General features: G+C 42.7%; 1 protein-coding gene across 9 annotated transcripts in view; it reads right to left on the bottom strand.

Moving 5' to 3' along the window:
- Nucleotides 1–18266, bottom strand: part of apbb2b (amyloid beta (A4) precursor protein-binding, family B, member 2b) — a 45615-nt gene that overhangs the window by 23208 nt on the left and 4141 nt on the right. For 7 of the 9 annotated variants that reach the window (XM_069697538.1, XM_069697536.1, XM_069697541.1 and 4 more), the window contains 3 exons: nucleotides 5846–5936; nucleotides 4917–4983; nucleotides 2875–3966 (listed from right to left, as the gene is read on the bottom strand). In XM_069697538.1, the coding sequence (XP_069553639.1) occupies nucleotides 2875–3966; nucleotides 4917–4935 (1111 nt within the window). In that variant the 5' untranslated portion in view covers nucleotides 4936–4983; nucleotides 5846–5936. Of the gene's footprint in view, nucleotides 1–79; nucleotides 704–2874; nucleotides 3967–4916; nucleotides 4984–5845; nucleotides 5937–13334; nucleotides 13415–18266 lie in introns of those variants that run through there. The other 2 variants (XM_069697539.1, XM_069697544.1) reach the window with 2 other exon arrangements.

Here is an 18266-nt window from a genome sequence, read left to right as displayed (position 1 = left end):
ACACACACACACACACACACACACACACACACACGGCGTTTAAACTCTAACCCCACAGTGTAGTTTGCAGCCGACCTACCATCATAATTGACAATCACAATGGCCAGCATGTAGTCTTTCCCCAGCATCATAGTTAGCTAGCTGCCTCTCATACAGCAAAACTCAGTGCTGTAAGCAAAGAGAGAATCCCAGACACACGTAGAAAGAGGGAGAGCGAGGAGAGGAGGGGGGGGGGGACGCAAGAGAGGGGGTGAGGAAAAGGAGAGAGGAGAGCGACGGGGGGCACGGAGACACATCGAGGCAGAGAAAACATGACGTGCGAACAGAGACGATGAGGAGGAAGAGTGAATGAGAGGAGCAGCAAGAAAGAAGAGGAAGCCCGAGACAGAGGTAAACAGAGGGAAAGACAAATATGGAGAAAGGTAGAGGGAGTGAGGTTGTGTATCCCTTGCAGCTGAGCTCTGTTTGCTGTCGTCGTCTCTCCTTTCTCTATCTGGGGCATAAACAACAATAACAGCTCAAATGAGCCTGCCCTCCCTTTCCTAAAGGAAAGCGACAAACATACACAACAAAAACAAACATGCACCTGGGCACATGGATGGAAAAACAAGAATTGGCACAGTCATCTTTATCAAATGTTAATGTTGATCACTTTCTCCCCCTTTTTGCACCTTCTCTTTCACCTCTTTTGGTTGTCCTGGCAACCACCAGATCATCTTTCATCCAGTATCATATCCAGTGGAGGTGCAAGGAGGAAGAGGAGGAGCAGAGAGGCAGGGAGACATACAGTGTGTGTGTGTGTGTGTGTGTGTGTGAAGGAAAAAAAAAAAAAAAAAAGACAAACAGGAGGACGCCACTAAGCGGAGGGTGGAAAGATTTTTGATGAAGTGTGTGACGGAGAGAAAAAGAGAAATAATGGTTCAACATGTAACTGACTGAACATCACATGTTGCTGTTCTGCATTCATCCGAATATGTTCCCTTCCAAGTGTTACAATGCTGTTGTATGAGAATGCAAGACTTCTTTAAATGGGCCTTAAAGGACCTTCTTTAAATGTGCATGTGAGTGTGAGTGTGTGTGTGTGTGTGTGTGTGTGTGTGTGTGTGTGTGTGTGTGTGTGTGTGTGTGTGTGTGTGTGTGTGTGTGTGTGTGTGTGTGTGTGTGTGTGTGTGTGTGTGTGTGTGTGTGTGTTTTGGCTCCCCTATGTGAAAGCAGTGTCGTACTGGTCCTCTAAACCGCAACATCCAGATGAATCTAACACACACTTGGAAAAACAACACAGCTCTGTCAATGAGAGAGAGAGAGAGAGAGAGAGAGAGAGAGAGAGAGAGAGAGAGAGAGAGAGAGAGAGAGAGAGAGAGGCAGACGAGGATGAACGACAGTGTGGATGACTATGAGTTGCATATCCATAAATTCAACATGATTGATGCCAGTATCATGATTATCGACTCTTCACCAAGCCCTCAGAGGACAATACATCTCAACTAGAGATTACAGTCCTTCAAATGTGAATTTGTGGTCCCCTTCCACTGCTCATCAGTACACAAAAATGGATCTACTCAGTACACAAGGCCATCAGCTGAGAGAAAATTATCACTTTAAAATGACACTGTAGCAAAGATGAGTTTCAAAGATAAACGAGGAAATCGTGGACAAGAACACATGTAAATGTAATCCTGGAATTCAGACAGAACAACGGGGAGACTTGTAGAGAAATTGAATACACAGATGTTCAGAGCTTTCAACTTGAGAGGGACAGTGAGTCATCAGGGAGCGAGAAGAGATGTATTCTGGGAGGAAAAAAACCCAGCAGCACTGAAGCTCAACAGCTCAAAGCAGCACAACTTTGACAGACTGAGAGACAGGATGGATTACAGCTGAGATTATGTCACAGGTCACGGCTGCTGCTTCGCAGGAGATAGATGTACTTCTTATGTCCCACACCGAAGCACAAGGCAGGGAGTTTGAACGGCCCAATTAAACTCGACACACAGATTTTTACATAACGCTGACATAGAAATGCAATGACTCGAACAGTCCTTCTGCAGAGGTAGGCAACAAGCAAGTCTATGAAAGCAGAGGCCTGAAAAAGAGGTGATAACTCAGAGGACATTTTTTTAACTTCACTTCCAAAATTCAGCCCTAAATCTATCGAATTGTAAGTACTGAAACATCACAACTACAGTAGATAAGGAAAGCATCATGTGTATTTATCCTCAGTGTCATACAACGATGACAAAGATAACCAATTAACACGAAAACTTAGAAACTCAGATGTTTCATTAAAACAAGCATTATTTTCATTAACAGAAAAGTAAAAATGGATTACTAATTACCGTTGCACACAATAACCAGCTTTGCTTTAGGATTGTCAAAAAAAAAAAATCAAAATCTAACTTCTCAGCTTGAAATGAAAAATCAAAGACACTGAAAAAGAGAGTGAGTTAATGGCAGCTAGAATTTATCATGAACACATGACCATTTTGCACGGCCTGTTCACACACTAACACACATGTACAGGACACAGCTAGAGACAGGACGCAGCTGATCTGGCTTACTAACCACCTGTGAGGTTACAAGGGCACTTCCTGTCCCAGAGGGATTCTGGGAAATTTACTGTAGGCAGGAGCGTTTGTTATTCTGTTCCAGCAATGCCCAAGTTCTGTTATGCGCGCACACACACACACACACACACACACACACACACACACACACACACACACACACACACACACACACGCGCACGCACGCACTGGAGTAGCTGACATCAACTCGCATGAAAACTATGCCAAATAGCATTCAATAACAGTAACTATACGGTTTATTGCAATAAACTATGTGCAGTATTGATTTGTGTATGAAGTATGTGTGTACCTGTCTCTTCTGGGGAGTTGCTCTCCTGGGACAAGGTTGTCCAGCTCAACTCTTCATCACTGGGGTTCAGATTCTGAATGCGGTTCAGAGCACAGTCTGTCTTTGCGCCAGTCCTTCTGTCCTTCTTCGTCTCTGGAGAGGAGGAGGAAGAGGACGGGCAGGAGGCCACAGAGAGCAGTGGAGTGTCCTCTGGACTGGGTTTCCGCGGTGGGGAAGGAGGAGGAGGCATCGGAGAGTTCTTGCCTGATTTGAGGATCTTGAGGTTGGAGTGAAGGTCAGAGATGAGTTCCAGACCTGGAGAAACTTTGTTGTTCTTCACAGGAGACTCAATTTTTATCATCAGTAAAGGCTTCCCCTCCTCATCTTCCTGCTCCACCACCATCTCATCTTCCTCAGTCTTCATCTTTGACATTATTTCCTTCTCAGACAGAATGCTGATGTCATCGGCCTCCTCTGTCTCAATATTCAAGTCAAAGTCCAAATCTGCCGTGTTGCTGTTCAGGTTGAGCTCTGCGCTCGTGTTAATGTTACAGTCTACGTCTGACTCTGGTTTCTGTTCAGGCTCTGACTCACTGCTAGTATCTGGGTGCAGTTCAACATCTTGCTCAAAGACATCTTCCTCTCGATCGTTATTGGTAAGAGTGTGACTGTCATGTTCTTCTGCCGTGTTGACATTTAGGTCATCTGCTATAGTTTCTGAGTTAGACTCCAGGTCCACCGGGTCCACCGGGTCAGTGCCAGTTGTGTTTTTGTTGTGGTCCTGGCCGGCTTTACGAAGCTGATTAACCCCATTCTTGGCTAGTTTGGGATTGTTGGGGGTTGGCGACTGTGATGGGGATGATGATGGTGATGATGATGATGATGATGACGAAGGTGGCACTGCTTCTCCAAGGCCCATGGCGGCCTGGATACTGGTAAGTGCATATTTTTTGCGACACTTGGGAGGCGTGGCGGAGCCCTGTTTGATGACATCGCTGCTGAGTAGCTGGTTGTGTGAGGAGCGGAGGCTGAGTGAGGTGGGAGGCGTGGCAGCGGGGCCATTGCGGTTGGCCACATCTACTGACATCATTTTCTTGGCACAAGACAGATCACCTAAAACAGGAAAAGAACAGAAGGTGACTAAATTTAAATCCATACAAGCATTCATAAACACACAATACAGTGTTGAGTTGCACCATGTCTCCACAAAAAGCACTGCATGAGCGACAACTTCAGCAGCAGCAGCAACTAGTGCTCCACCTGTCTGTCTATTCATGATGTGTTCAGGGACAGTTAGAGCGTTGGTCACCTGCATTTTCAAAATTCCTCAAAGCCCAACGCACATTTACTGTAGTTACTCGTGTAAAACATCGAAAAATACATTTGAAGCCGAAAAATACGCTTCGGTTAGCGCTACAGCGGCTGTGACACGAGCCAGTATGTTAACAGAGTAGACAGCTGGATTACCAGAGAGGCCTATCAGACGACTCAAAAACATTGCTGAAACTCTTTATGTGTGGACATGCTGTTAGGATTGAAAAAAAGCTGTCCTTTGACTATGCTTATGAAATGTAAACCGTTCCAACAAACAAATAACACTCTTGTAGCAGCAAACAGTGCAGAAGAGAACAGAACATATTCAGTTTAAAGCATTCACACAACAAATTTGAAGTTGTTCATGGATTTGCGAAGTTCATTTTGGGGGACTGGCTGAGGAGAATTACACAATAGATGTGCAAATTTCACGATCGTTAAAGTGGAAAACATCGAAAACATCGAAATATTAAATACATCCAATATCAATTGTAAAATTGAAAGAAATACTATAACAGTATAGATCAACTCTAATGCAAAATGAACAGCAGGACTATGACATGGTTGGTTTAAGCCTTTTAATGGTTTTTGTTGATGATAACAAAAACTTTGCTCTGTTGTGAAGTGGGAGATGGGGAGTTACTGAGCATAGAGAGGTGTGAGTAGAAGGTTTCCGTTCCAACTAAATGCTGGACACAAACACAGCATGTCTGCTTTTGCAATTGTGTGTGTGTGTGTGTATTTTGTACCTGGCAGGAGGTCAGTCATAGAATGATGCTGGTCACAGTTCAGAGTTCAGTGGACTCAGCTGCAGATCTGAACACCAGAGGAAAAACAAAAAGTAGAAGAATGATCAGAAGCAGAATGAAAAGAATCTTGAGTACTTCTTGGATTACCCTCGGAGACCACATTCATCCATGTGGAACCCAACTACAGCTGGTCTCCGTGGAGACAACATAACACTGTGAAGCATTGACGGTGCTCCAAACACCATAAAAATGTATATTATAGAATCGCTCAACCAAACAAAAAACTACCAAATTACAGAATGTTTAAGAACAACAAGAACAAAATCAGTTCACTAGTTAGCACACAACTCATTTTTAGCAAGATTTGCTGTTACTGTAAACACATGTAAACACTCACACTTCCTTAAGCATCCTCATCGTTTAACCATAAAAGCTAAGGTGGTACCCGACAGGTGGACAGACCGTGGCACACATAAAGGTGTTGCTTACCTGCTAGTGATATTATATGTTTAGTTAATTTTTAGTTCATCCAAACAACATTAAGGCTAAAATTTGGCTGAAGATTTCGATATGCGAGGAAAGAGATGCAATAATTGCTAATGAGTAAAAGAGAGCATATAATGGCTTTTACTGTGAAGCATTTAAATATTGTTAAGTTATATTCACCGGGTTTATCTTAATGTCTTCCTGCATATCTGAAGTAAGAAGATGCTCTTAACGCGTCTAAATACCATGTTTGAACACCACATCTATTCATAGACAACACCAACACCAATGCTTGTGAATAATGACAGCAGAACCAGACCTTTAGTTGCAGTTGGGATGGTAAGAACAGTCATTTCTAAAAGCGTGGAGTGTTTATAAGAGGCTATTTTCACGTTAAAAAACATACTGCCTAAAACGAAGACTTTTTCACCGTTGCTACTTACCAGAGTACTAAGGATTGTGGGAAATTCCAGGATGGAGCAGGTCCATACTGGTAGTCACTGGTTCTTCATCCAATCACGAGGCAGCAGCGTCCTGAGGGAGAGACAAACATAAAATAGGATTAATGAGAGCGTGAGAGGGAGAGAGAGAGAGAGAGAGAGAGGTCTGCGGGACACCAGAGGGACAAATAATAAAGACATCAATTATTCACAACCACAATCAAACATTAATACACAAGGCCGATATGTGTGTGTGTGTGTGTGAGAACATGAACTCATTTTCTATAGAACTCGTATTTCTTTCTTTGGTGCAGTCTTGCCAACCCTTTTCTGACTGGGCCCATCATAAACTTTATGCCACAGAAGACTTGTAAACCCCCCCCCCCTCTCCACTCTACTTTCCAACAAACACACACAAACACACACACTACTGCATAATGCAGTCAAGACTCTGGGACACTTCTTACACAACCACTATGAGAAGTGGCGAGAAAGATAATTAGCACAGTTAGATTGGACCATAAAATCTCCTAGCTGAGAGGCTGGAAAAACACCTGGAATGATTTTGGGGAGTAAAATTGTACAAACTTAAGAGTTAACATGGTGTTATTCCATTGCATGGATTTATAAACAGCTGTCAATGACCCTTGCAATTGGAAATTAATCCATTTTATTAAATGTTTTATTATTCACATTATTAGTGTAGTCCTGTATGCCCTGCAGCCTGTATTAGCAAAAGTGTGCTGTAAGGAGCAAGAACCCTCTTCACATTGTTCATTTACCGTAATATTAACGATTAAAAATGTGCATGATGATCAGGTAATGAACATCATCAGAATTTATTTATTTTTCTCTTCAAATGGTAAAACTAGCTTTCAAAGTTATTGGCCCACTGAAACTGACTATTTCCTGTGCTGCTTTAAATGCAGCCAATTAAAGGTTGTGTGTTTATTTTCACTTAACCCGACACTAATTCCTCTCATTTGTCTGCGCAATGACAGAATTCATGGCAAATTTTGCTGAAGGCCCTGAACTCTCAACAAAAGCACAAAACCTCTCCAAAACAAGGCCCCTGCTGGCAGGGCTGCATCTCGTCATTGGCTGTTTCTCAATCTCAAGTATGCGTCCCTGGTAGGATGAGTCCTTCCAAGTCGAGTCTTTCAGAGCATTCAGAGACTGCTGAGGCTGAATCCAAATGTCCCGACTTCACCGCTCTTGCGGACTGATGGACATTCCCAGGATGTCTAATAGTGCTGAGGGCAGTACAAACTTCTTTTTTTTTTATTGAGACACAGCCTTTGATTTTTCTCTTCCTCTCCCTCTGCTTTTCCTTTAATGACTCCATCTTAGGCCTGAGACATATTTCATAATTATATATTTCAGTCGTATACAGCAGTAAACAGACAAATCAATGCAGAAGCCGACATGTTAGACTTTCAGGAGCATCTTGTACCGAGAGGTCTCAGTGACCTAATGGTTAACCCACATAACTGCAGCAACCACAGGTTGTTTCCTGGCCAAGGGACCTCTATTGCATTTCATTCCCTTCTCTCCCCTCACATTTCCCATCTGTATCTCTTGTACTGCCAACACAAAAAAGGCAATAATTGCGAAAATACTCTACTTTGGCATACTTTACTGGTGCACACGTGTCGTATCCATCCTTAAAAGGCACGTTTTTCCACATTATTCTCATAATATAATCTCACATATGAAGCTGATAAGAGTTTTCAGAAGTTGAGGTTTGTGTTGTGATTTGTATGAAAAAAAGAATGACATTTCAGACAGTGAACAATATTCAGAAAACTGTTTTAGCTATCTTAGCTTGGTGCTTTGTGTGAATCATTGCTTTCTTTTCTCACCGTCTAGAAGAGTTAGTGAGTTGCTGTCTGTCATCTTAAAAATAAGGCAGCAATAGTGTTGCTATGTAATAAAGCATGCTCAATATTCTTTGCATTTTGCATGCTTGATTAAAAGTGGAATGCATTGTCTAACATATTAATCAATCTGTTGCAAATTGTTATAACTAAACTGAGCAAATACATGGTAAGCCATTTACTATTATAGAAAATGCAGAATATAAATATTAATCTTGATCTTTAAACTTGGCAAGAAAGTACACCATATGCAAATATCCCATAAATAACAAGTCTACAGGCTTACATAACTTTATTTTTACTCTGGTTTATGTAACTGACCACAGTTATGAATAGTGGATACATCTATGAATGTTGAATTAGTTGACTGGTGTGGGTAAAACTATACTCATACTCAAGAACACTCACACCAAACATATACTGAAACAATTACTGATTTAACAACAGATAAACATCTGGTTTGTCTGGCAACACGAGGTGTTACACCAACTGTGATAAAACATCTGAGCAGCAGCTGTATAATTTTGACCATCTGCACATATCGTTAATGTTTTCTTTCTGATGGCTTAAGTTGGGACAGATAAGAAACGTGTGGTGGCATTGAGTCTTTAGGAATAAAAGAAATGTATGTCCATCATCTGATATAAAATATTAAAATAAAACCAGAAAACAACAAAGAAAGGGGTAATGCATATAAGCGCATCATGAACTAGCCATATAAATGTTGCATTCTGTGATTAAAATTACAAGGCATGCTTGTTTGCTTGAATCCTGCTGTAACAAGTCTGCATACCATACCATGTGCAAGAGAAAGTATTTGTATGAAAGTTTGTCTAAACTAAAAACATGATGCATCACTACCAATGAAATACTAGTGCTGACCGGGCTTTACAGGCTTGATGTGGTATCTATAATACAGGTCCACTATCCTGCAACTTGTCGAGCATTAGCACAAGAGTCACCGCAATTCATCCTTACTGTTATTACGAGAAACAAATCCAGAGTTAGTGCAGCGTAAGTATTTGAAGGTGGCTGAAGGAGTGATGAAGAGCGTGCTATGGAGGTCTGATAGAATCAGCTCTCTCTTACAGCTGAGGGAGGCAACACAACAAAAAAGTGTCACTGTCCAAACACTAACTACAGACTGCACTGAAGATGCCATATCATTATCTGCCTCACAGACAGATGTGAAACAAAAAATGTGAAGTTTACACACTTGGGTGGAGCTACAGTTCAGCGGCAGCACAGAAAGTACTGAACTAGAACTAGAACTTTCAATCCCAACTATATTTTGGATATGGCTTTAAATTGGATGGGATGAGAGTGCCTTGTAGTGCCTCTTCTGGGCCTCGGGCCCCCTTGAAGGGCTCCCTGCAGTCCTCTACCGCAGATAAGGTGGTCTAGGCATAATTACAGGGCCCCTCTGTGGGCAGGGCAGCACTGAAACACAGAGAGACTGACACTCATTCACAAACACGTACACATGAATAGTAAACCTGAGCATGAGCCTTCCACATGGACCGGCTTGTAAACAGCCAACTGCACTGGCAAAAACTGAGACCCAGACAGACAGGCAGTTTGTTGGAGACAAACAATTTGAACAACACACACACACACACACACACACACACACACACACACACACACACACACACACACACACACACACACACACACACACACACACACACACACACACACACACACACACACACACACACACACGGGGGTGGGGTTGAGCGTAATAGGATATAGGATGTGTCACAGTTTGACACTGACCTTTGACTTCTGACTCACTGGCCAGCCCCACTGAGTGTGTGTTGTTCTGGGTGTGTTAGTGTCATAAGGTATGTTGGGGGGGTTGAGCTCCAACAAGAATGAAGGAAGCAGCTGCAAACACTCCACCTCTCTCTGTGTCTCCGTTCCTTTTGACATGCGTGCTGTGTGTAACCAACCTCATTTACCAGACTGGACTGAGAGGCAGAGACACATTGCTTTTAAATTCATATGCCAGGTGGATATATGCCAACAGTTTGATTTGCCTCTCCTCGTTCCTTCCCTCACAAGGTTTCGTGCCACTCCATTTCCTCTGCTAATCCCACTTGACTTTTACCTTTTTCCTATATCCCGATTTCTTGTCCCATTTCCTCTCTTCCCCCGGCCACCCCTACATTCATCTTCTACCTCTCACCCTCCCCACCGCTCCCTCTTTCCTTTGTCAAGAAGAGAATCGCTGTCTTTTCTCATTAAAAGTGAAGAAGGTCTGTAAACTCTCATAAAACCACCCGTTTCTCTCTACAACCCTGATTTACAGCCACTCTTCCCTCTTCCTCTCCTCTCCCCCTCCGCTCGTGAGAAACCCCATCTGTTACCAAAAAAGACTGACAAGAAAGCAAAACTGTCGCAGCTAGAGGCCAGGCCATCGAAAAACAAAATGGATGGATTCGAGTCAACAAGGCAAGGCATGCAGGATAGAAAACGCAACTGGGTGTTTTTCTAACTTTTGGATTAGGACGTGAAAGTGTACGCCAGCTGCACAATAGCAGGCAATCTTCCCAAATCTTTCTTGGCTTTGTTTTCATTGGCTGCCGAGTAGACCAGGCTCTCTGCATTTAGCTGCAAACTACTTCCACTACAAGGATGGAAAGTTAGCAACACTGCTTACCAAAAGACACCCGGTCATAGCTGCGTAGCTCTTCACATTCCAACCTCCACGTCAAGCCTGATATGTCAGCTACAATGCCGCGACTAAAACTTTATCAAAATTCTGCTGCTGGACTCCTGACTGAAGCTAAAATAGAGAGCATATTCAGCTCGCTGCATTAATGAGAATTGATTTTAAGCTCTTGTAATTGTATATCAAATTCTAAATAGCTTAGGACCAGCCTGCGTTGCAGACTGCTTGTTGTTTTATGAGCCCGACTGCAGATTTGTTAAGTGACCAGAACCACCGTCGGATGAATATCCAATGCAGCATTTTTAATTATGCTTCCAAACGGTGGAATACAAATTTTAAAAGAGGAAAGACAGAAGAAGAAAAAAGAAGGACATCTCACAGACAAACCTACCATTTTTTTTTTTGTTAAACTTCAAAGTTGTTCAACAAGTTGTAGTACTACTTGCCAATTTAAAAACGGTCTGTTTTTGCTCTGTGGTTGTCTGGTTTATTTTTCTTTTCTACACTTCTTATGTGCTTTGAGCTAACTTCAAAGATCACTATATAGAGCAGGTTTATTAAAGATCTAATCTGAAGAGTGTGGCATAGCTAAATATTTTGCATCTAAAAGCAACTTGATGAAAGAAATGGCTGTAGTAGGCAGAGTAACACAACAAAAATTCATCAATCAGCCCCACACAAATCTATCAGACAAGTATCTCTACTAGCACACTGGTCAAGTCTGGTGTATGACAGACTAGAGGATGTATTTTCCTCTGTGTGTGTGTGTGTGTGTGTGTGTGTGTGTGTGTGTGTGTGTGTGTGTGTGTGTGTGTGTGTGTGTGTGTGTGTGTGTGTGTGTGTGTGTGTGTGTGTGTGTGTGTGTGTGTGTGTGTGTGTGTGTGTGTCCAAAAAAAAAGGAGGAAGCTGGGAAGAAAACAAAAGCCATCTACAGAATAACAGCGGAAACTAGGAAGCCTTCTTGTGTGTGTGTGTGTGTGTGTGTGTGTGTGTGTGTGTGTGTGTGTGTGTGTGTGTGTGTGTGTGTGTGTGTGTGTGTGTGTGTGTCCCTGTATTGTCAACTACAGGAAATAACAGAGACAAAGTAACACTGACTGAGACTGCAGTCTAAATAATCTTGTGTACAAACAAACACACACACACACAGACATTGCTTGCAATGGGACATTTATACGGTTTGAGCGTGCTCCCAAGGCTGTACATGGTCCTTGCAGCAGCAGCCTATAGTGAGTGTGACGGAAAGACAGAAATAGCTCCACTATAATTCCATTTGTATAGTCAGGGCTTAAAGTACATTTCAAGGCTTACAGCATCTGTGTGTGTGTGTGTGTGTGTGTGTGTGTGTGTGTGTGTGTGTGTGTGTGTGTGTGTGTGTGTGTGTGTGTGTGTGTGTGTGTGTGTGTGTGTGTGTGTGTGTGTGTGTGTGTGTGTGTGTGAATTTATGAATGTACCAATGTACTGTACTGTACACATACAGCTAAAGATATAATTTTCCCCCTGTGTGGTTTCCATGGGTGGAACAGTGGGAGAAAAAAAAAAAAATGACCACAAAAGAAAGGAAAGGAGTGAGGAATTTTCAGGGTGTGCCAAAGAATCTCAGGCATGTTTGGGTGGGTCAACTCGACTGGGGGCAAAACACCTCTAATTGGACAACAAAAGAAGCAGACAAAAACACACAGATACACACCTCAAGAATAAAGGTGAGTGATGACCATTTGTGACCAGGTGTACATGTTCCATTCACTGCTTCAGGGTAGAGGAAGATCAACAACCACGAAAAGGTAAATACAATAGAAAGGGAGGGTGAGAGTGGGTGGGAAACGCATATAAAGTTACTTATTGACACCCTAGGTACCGCCCTGCCTGACACAGAGTAAAAGACAGAGCAGCTATGGCACGCGCTCTGAGAAGTCCTGATGTATCAAATCCAGCTAACATAGCTGAAATACAACTGGGGGGTGAAATGGTTTTGTAACACACTTAGAACCCCCCCCCCACACACACACACACACACACACACACACACACACACACACACACACACACACACACACACACACACACACACACACACATGCAGATTCTTCCTGTGACGTGGAAAATAACTTAAACTGAAACAAAGCCAAGAGACGATTTCCCGGATTTGGGAAACTTGGGAGTGAGTGTGTTGTAGTGTTGTAACCCCTCCCCCATTCCCTGATACCTTCCCGCTTCACAGAGCCTCTCTTTCCTCTGGGTGAGGAGGGGTCTGTACAAGGGGAAAACACACTCACACTGAGTGAAACACACTAAAAAGGAGGCCATTTCGGTCCTTAAAGCAAGGAGTCGGTCTTGCAGCAAGAACGAATGTGAGCCAAATGTCAGCCAAAACGCTGAACGCAACAAGTCGTGCCAGGAGCGCAGTCGGACACGAGGAAAAGCCACCTTTATATTAGAGTTCGTCGTGAGCCTGTGGTTCCTGCTTTTTCTTATCTGTAAATCCTTTTTCCGTTTTGTAAACATCCTCACCGATGTTCGCTCTTCAACACCTGGTCACGCCCTACTTTAAACTGCGATAACAGCCTGCGCGAGTCTCATGTTATTCAGGTAGGACTCACTGGGCCTCATTCACCCAACAGTGCGTCCGCACAAATCTACGCTCGCACTGTGTGCACCAACGTTTGACGCACAAATCTGGGATTCATCAATATTTCCTCGCCTGAATCTGCTCGCACTCTGCGAACACGCTGCTGTTCGAGTCCCGCCAGCTGTTAGTCGTTTGCACTCGATCACGAACGAGTTAGCGGATACCTGCTGGTCTGAAGATGATGCAGTTACCAAGAATATTAGCTAGAAAAAGAATTCCCAGTCAGCTGGTCTCTCTGCACTTAACAGAAACGCAGGCCGACCTCCATCTTATCCAGCTAAAAGTCCTCTACGGTAACGTTTCCCACTTTACCCGGTTGGTTCCCCTCGGTGGTAGCGGTATTCACAGCTGTGTTTTTGGAGTTCATTTCCCACAGATCCCAACGCTGTGACCTCTTCGACTTCAGACAGTTAGTTGAGGAACGAGCCGGTTATGTTTTCTCTGCCTACCCTCTGTGGTGGGGGAAAAAAAAAAAAAACCCGTTAGAAGATATAAAACCCGTCACTGAACTGTACACAGCTTGTCATTTTCCCAGGAATGTCACCACAGATATCCAGCTGGTTCTGTTAATACTGTAAACAAGAGGGCTTATGTTATCTGTTTCAGCGAAAGGCGGTGACTTAACAGACATGTATTTAAATAATATTCTTCACGATTATTACTTTAACAGTGGGAATTCAACAGCCAAGGCCTACATTTTGTAATTTGACCAACTGACTGAATTAACATGTTATTTTCAGCTGAGTAAATTTGCTTTCATAGTTTAAAAAAAGGTGTCGTTAATAGCCTACATTGTAGTTAAAATTGGGACTCTTGCATTTGAAATCTGCACTCTTTGAAATTGTGAATTGTTCATTCCACCACACACACACACCTCTCTCACCTTCTTTTAATGCCCTGAATACTAAAAATATCTCTGCACAGTTTCAAAGGGGGATGAATAAATTGTTGTCCGTATTTTTATATCAGGTTAGGGTTATGTTTTTACAATCAGATTGCAAGCCCTTGTCATTTCTTTCATCATGATCATTCATTTTATTAGAATTATATTAGAGACTGTGCTCTTCCTCCCTTGACTCCGACCATTACAACTCCTTTGTCTTCTTTTTCAGTGGACATGGAGGCAGGCTATATATATATAAAAAGCCTTCTCCCTCCAGCACTGACAACACGCAGATATGCACATGCATAAAAGGTCTCTCAGATCTAAGGAGAGGGCAGAAACAGTGGAGAGACTGCGTATCCTATATATAGCCGAGATGTGACAGGACATCCGAGAGGACAGGGAAGTCTAGACACAACCAATGCAGCACTTAGGCTGTGTGTGTGTGTGTGTGTGTGTCTCATTTCAGTACAGTCTTGTTATCTTCCTTTTTATTTGAAAGCCTGTGGCAAGCTGTACCATGATAATGTCACGAGATTACACTTTTATCACAGCTTAGTCTGTTCTGATTGGCTGGAGGGTCTGACTTATTTGCCAAAAAACGACCATGTCAAAGAGACAGTGAGAAGAGGAGACACTCAGAAAGTAATAGAGCGGGAAAAGGGTACAAGCTTTAAAGAACATGAGATGTCAGGAGTTAGTGGATCGAAGAGAAAGAGTGACTCATCAGAAAAGGAATGTCCCATCTCTGCCAAAGGAACCACAGACACTACTGCAATGATCGCTCTGTCTCCAATACTTAAATCACCCCCTTTTCTTGCTCTTGCCATCTGTTTCTGTTACACAATGGCTGTCTCTTTCGCCCTGTGCCTCTCTCCTTTCCTATCAATGGAAATTAATGTTGTTGTTTTCTAACAGTAAGGAGGCATTCTTCTCTGACTGGATACTGGTTGTGGATGGGAATAATACAGCTAGCTGACCACGCTGGTAGACCAATACTGCACTGTCACTGTCTGGGCCACAACTGCCATATCCACTTATTTTGCAAAGTCAGCGCAAAGCCAATAAGCAAATTGCAGTACTGTGTAGTTTATGATTGTTACACTGTTCAATTAATTTAAATTTTAATCTACAAAACCTTCATAAAAACATTGTATGCTATTTTGGTTTTATGAATCACTTTAAAACTGTTACGGCAAGGCTGACACTGCATCACATCCCGACCACTGCCTTTGACTTATTCCCACCACAGGAAATGATGTAAAACATCAGAAATGAATCTGGTCACAAACCCAAATCACTGCAACGACTGCAATCATGATTCAGCATTCCTATCACCTGTCATCCTGTACATTCACCACACAGGAATGTGTCTGATACAATTCACACACTCTGGCCTTCATTATGGAGGTTAACTGGAGCCACAGAAGGAAGAGAGGGTAAGTGGTAACCCTGTAAAAGCTATAGTGAGCAAGTCTGTTTTATAGAGGAGGGCCACCTCACCAGAAAAAGCATCTAACTAACAGAAACAAATGAATACACAAAACAAAACTTTAACCTTTCAGGAAATGCCAGGCATGCTTTTCCACACAGTGAATCCTATGTCATGAGTGTATGTATTTCTCTGGTTGCCAGATGCTAACTAAATTGATCACAAGATTAGATGCATCAGAATCTGGGTGGAAAACTGCATCTGCTGAACAATCTTCCGGAGAGAAATCCGGATCAGTTTTAGCATGTCAGGTAAAGTCCTCTCAGCTAAAATCAAGTTACTCTCATTATATTGAATATCAATGTACCATGTATGAATGCACCAGTAAACTACAAGCACATGCTCATCATAAGATCTCATGTTTCCCTTACTTGCAGCTTATGTTCAGTATTGAATGTTGTATTGTGTGCTGGCTTGAATCTGGTGTTGTTGTTGTTGCTTGACCTTAATTGTCCCATGAAGGATACATAAAGTATTTGATTGATTGACTGAGCAGTGACAAATAAAAGCAGATTTAAGACAATGTGAGCTTTAAACCATTAAAATCATCACGGCAATTATTCGACTGTGAATAACACAATGAGGGTTTGGTGCTAATTATCGTCCTTTATCAGTGGAATATTTAGAGATATTCTATATCTGCTTGATGATCCTTGACAGCATTGTAGCCATTGCACATGATATGTATTTAATATCATACTATGTGCTCCCTAATAGGGCTGCAATGAAAATGTACTTACTATGAATTAATTAGATGATCAGTTTTTCCAATTATAACGTGTATGAAGGATCAAAAAGATGAAAATATGTGAATCATAACTTTAAAAAAAAAATCCATGTTGACATATTCAAATGTCTTGTGACCAAAAGTCCACTGTGTTCAGTTTACAGCGATACTGTAACTACTCAGCAAATCCCTCCATCCGAGAAGCTGAATCCCTTTTTTTTCTCCTTGAAAAATGCCTAAAGCAATATGGGTGAATTGTTTCAGGTCTACTTTCTAATTGCGTGTACTGCAAATATGTGACAGGCCTTGCGATCAGTCCAAGAATTTCTAGCTTCTGAATTTTCCTTGTGCATTACAGTTAATTGTTAAGAGTTGAACACCTATCCATCTACGCAAGTGGTCTTTGAAGCAAAGATGGAGGATAAGAGAAGTGAGACACTCAATCAATTTTTTTGAGACAGCACAGCAGAAATCCTTGAACTCGCTACAGTGGGCCAATTCTTTCATCACATTTGACATGTAGGTGTTTGAAAGTCAGAGAGAGAGGAATGTCAAAACCCTCGTGCAGCTGAACTGGGAGTGACGGGGGTATACAAGTGAAAGTGCAGTGATGTGGAAAAGACAACATCAGAAACAGAAACATATAAACAAAAGAGTGGGTGAGAATGTGTGTGTGTGTGTGTGTGTGTGTGTGTGTGTGTGTGTGTGTGTGTGTGTGTGTGTGTGTGTGTGTGTGTGTGTGTGTGTGTGTGTGTGTGCGTGCTGAATTGGAGCGCAGATCAGATCTTCCTCGCCTGCTTCCACAGGTAATTTATTGGCAGAATAACATGCCTACAGACGATCAAATCACAAGGCAAACTTGACAGCGAGAAGACAGTCCATCAGTGACGCCTGCCCGGAGCTGACACGTTACACGGCAGAGCTCTCTCTCTCTCTCACACACACACACACACACACACACACACACACACACACACACACACACACACACACACACACACACACACACACACACACACACACACACACACACACACACACACACACACAGAAAGAAAACTGAGATGCAAAGTAGAACTGAGCAAAAAGACGGCGATGGGGAGTGAGCATGTGGGTGAAAAACTGTCAAATCAGGCGAGACAGACAGACAGAGGGATGTGGAAAGAGAAAAAAAGGGGGCCCTATCATTCAGTTTCACACCCTACAGGATGAACTGGGCCTCTGTGCTCCTTCGCTGTTCAAACACACCTCACGGCTGTCTGCTCCCTGCAACAACAATGCATACGCACACACACATACACTGCAGCCTGCCTGACTGTGGGCACAATAACCCTATTGAGAGGCATCGATAGAGCGCTGAAAGAGAAAGTGAAAAGAATGAGATGGAGAAAAAGATTGACAACACACATACAGTCTCCCTGACCACCCACCCCACCCCAACCCCACCACCACCACCACCACACATAAATCCACACAAACAAATTGTAGTGTGGTTATCTTGCCAACCTGACAGCCGGGGATGAATCTAGTCTCTGCTGTCCTTAATTCATCATTCATCTATCCAATCTGGTCTGACTCCACACACAAAAATACACACACACACACACACACACACACACACACACACACACACACACACACACACACACACACACACACACACACACACACACACACACACGTTTAGTCAAGGGTGGAACAGCGGTATTGTTTCACAGGGGAAGGAGGGTGGTGGTAAATGATCTCTCCATATTCTTTATCCGATTACTCACACACAGTCACACCAGCAAGTACGCACATGCACACTTTCACCATCCTTTCTTGTCAGCTGCCTTACGTGACATCGACCACACACAGACTAACAGGTTGGTGCTGCAAGGCAAGAAAGTCCCAGCACCACACACACACTTATAGTCAGGACAACATAATGATATCCAATCTGCAGCGTGCTTTGAGGCTAGCATAGATATCAAGAGGTGTTTTGGTGTGTTTGACATGCTCACAGCTTCATGATGTGACAGCATACATTACTAAACTGCAACTTTATTCAATGTTGAATTGTACTGTGTACAGTATATGTAAATGCATGTGTGCATACCCTTTATTTTGCCCATCAATTGCAATTAACAGTTTCATTGTCTT

Source organism: Brachyistius frenatus, unplaced genomic scaffold (genome assembly GCF_029030835.1).
Source record: "Brachyistius frenatus isolate BFR_SWC_R1_liver_20210118 unplaced genomic scaffold, ASM2903083v1 Contig_23, whole genome shotgun sequence".
In the NCBI taxonomy this organism is placed as follows: Eukaryota; Metazoa; Chordata; class Actinopteri; family Embiotocidae; genus Brachyistius; species Brachyistius frenatus.
This window is presented reverse-complemented; position numbering and strand designations above follow the sequence as displayed.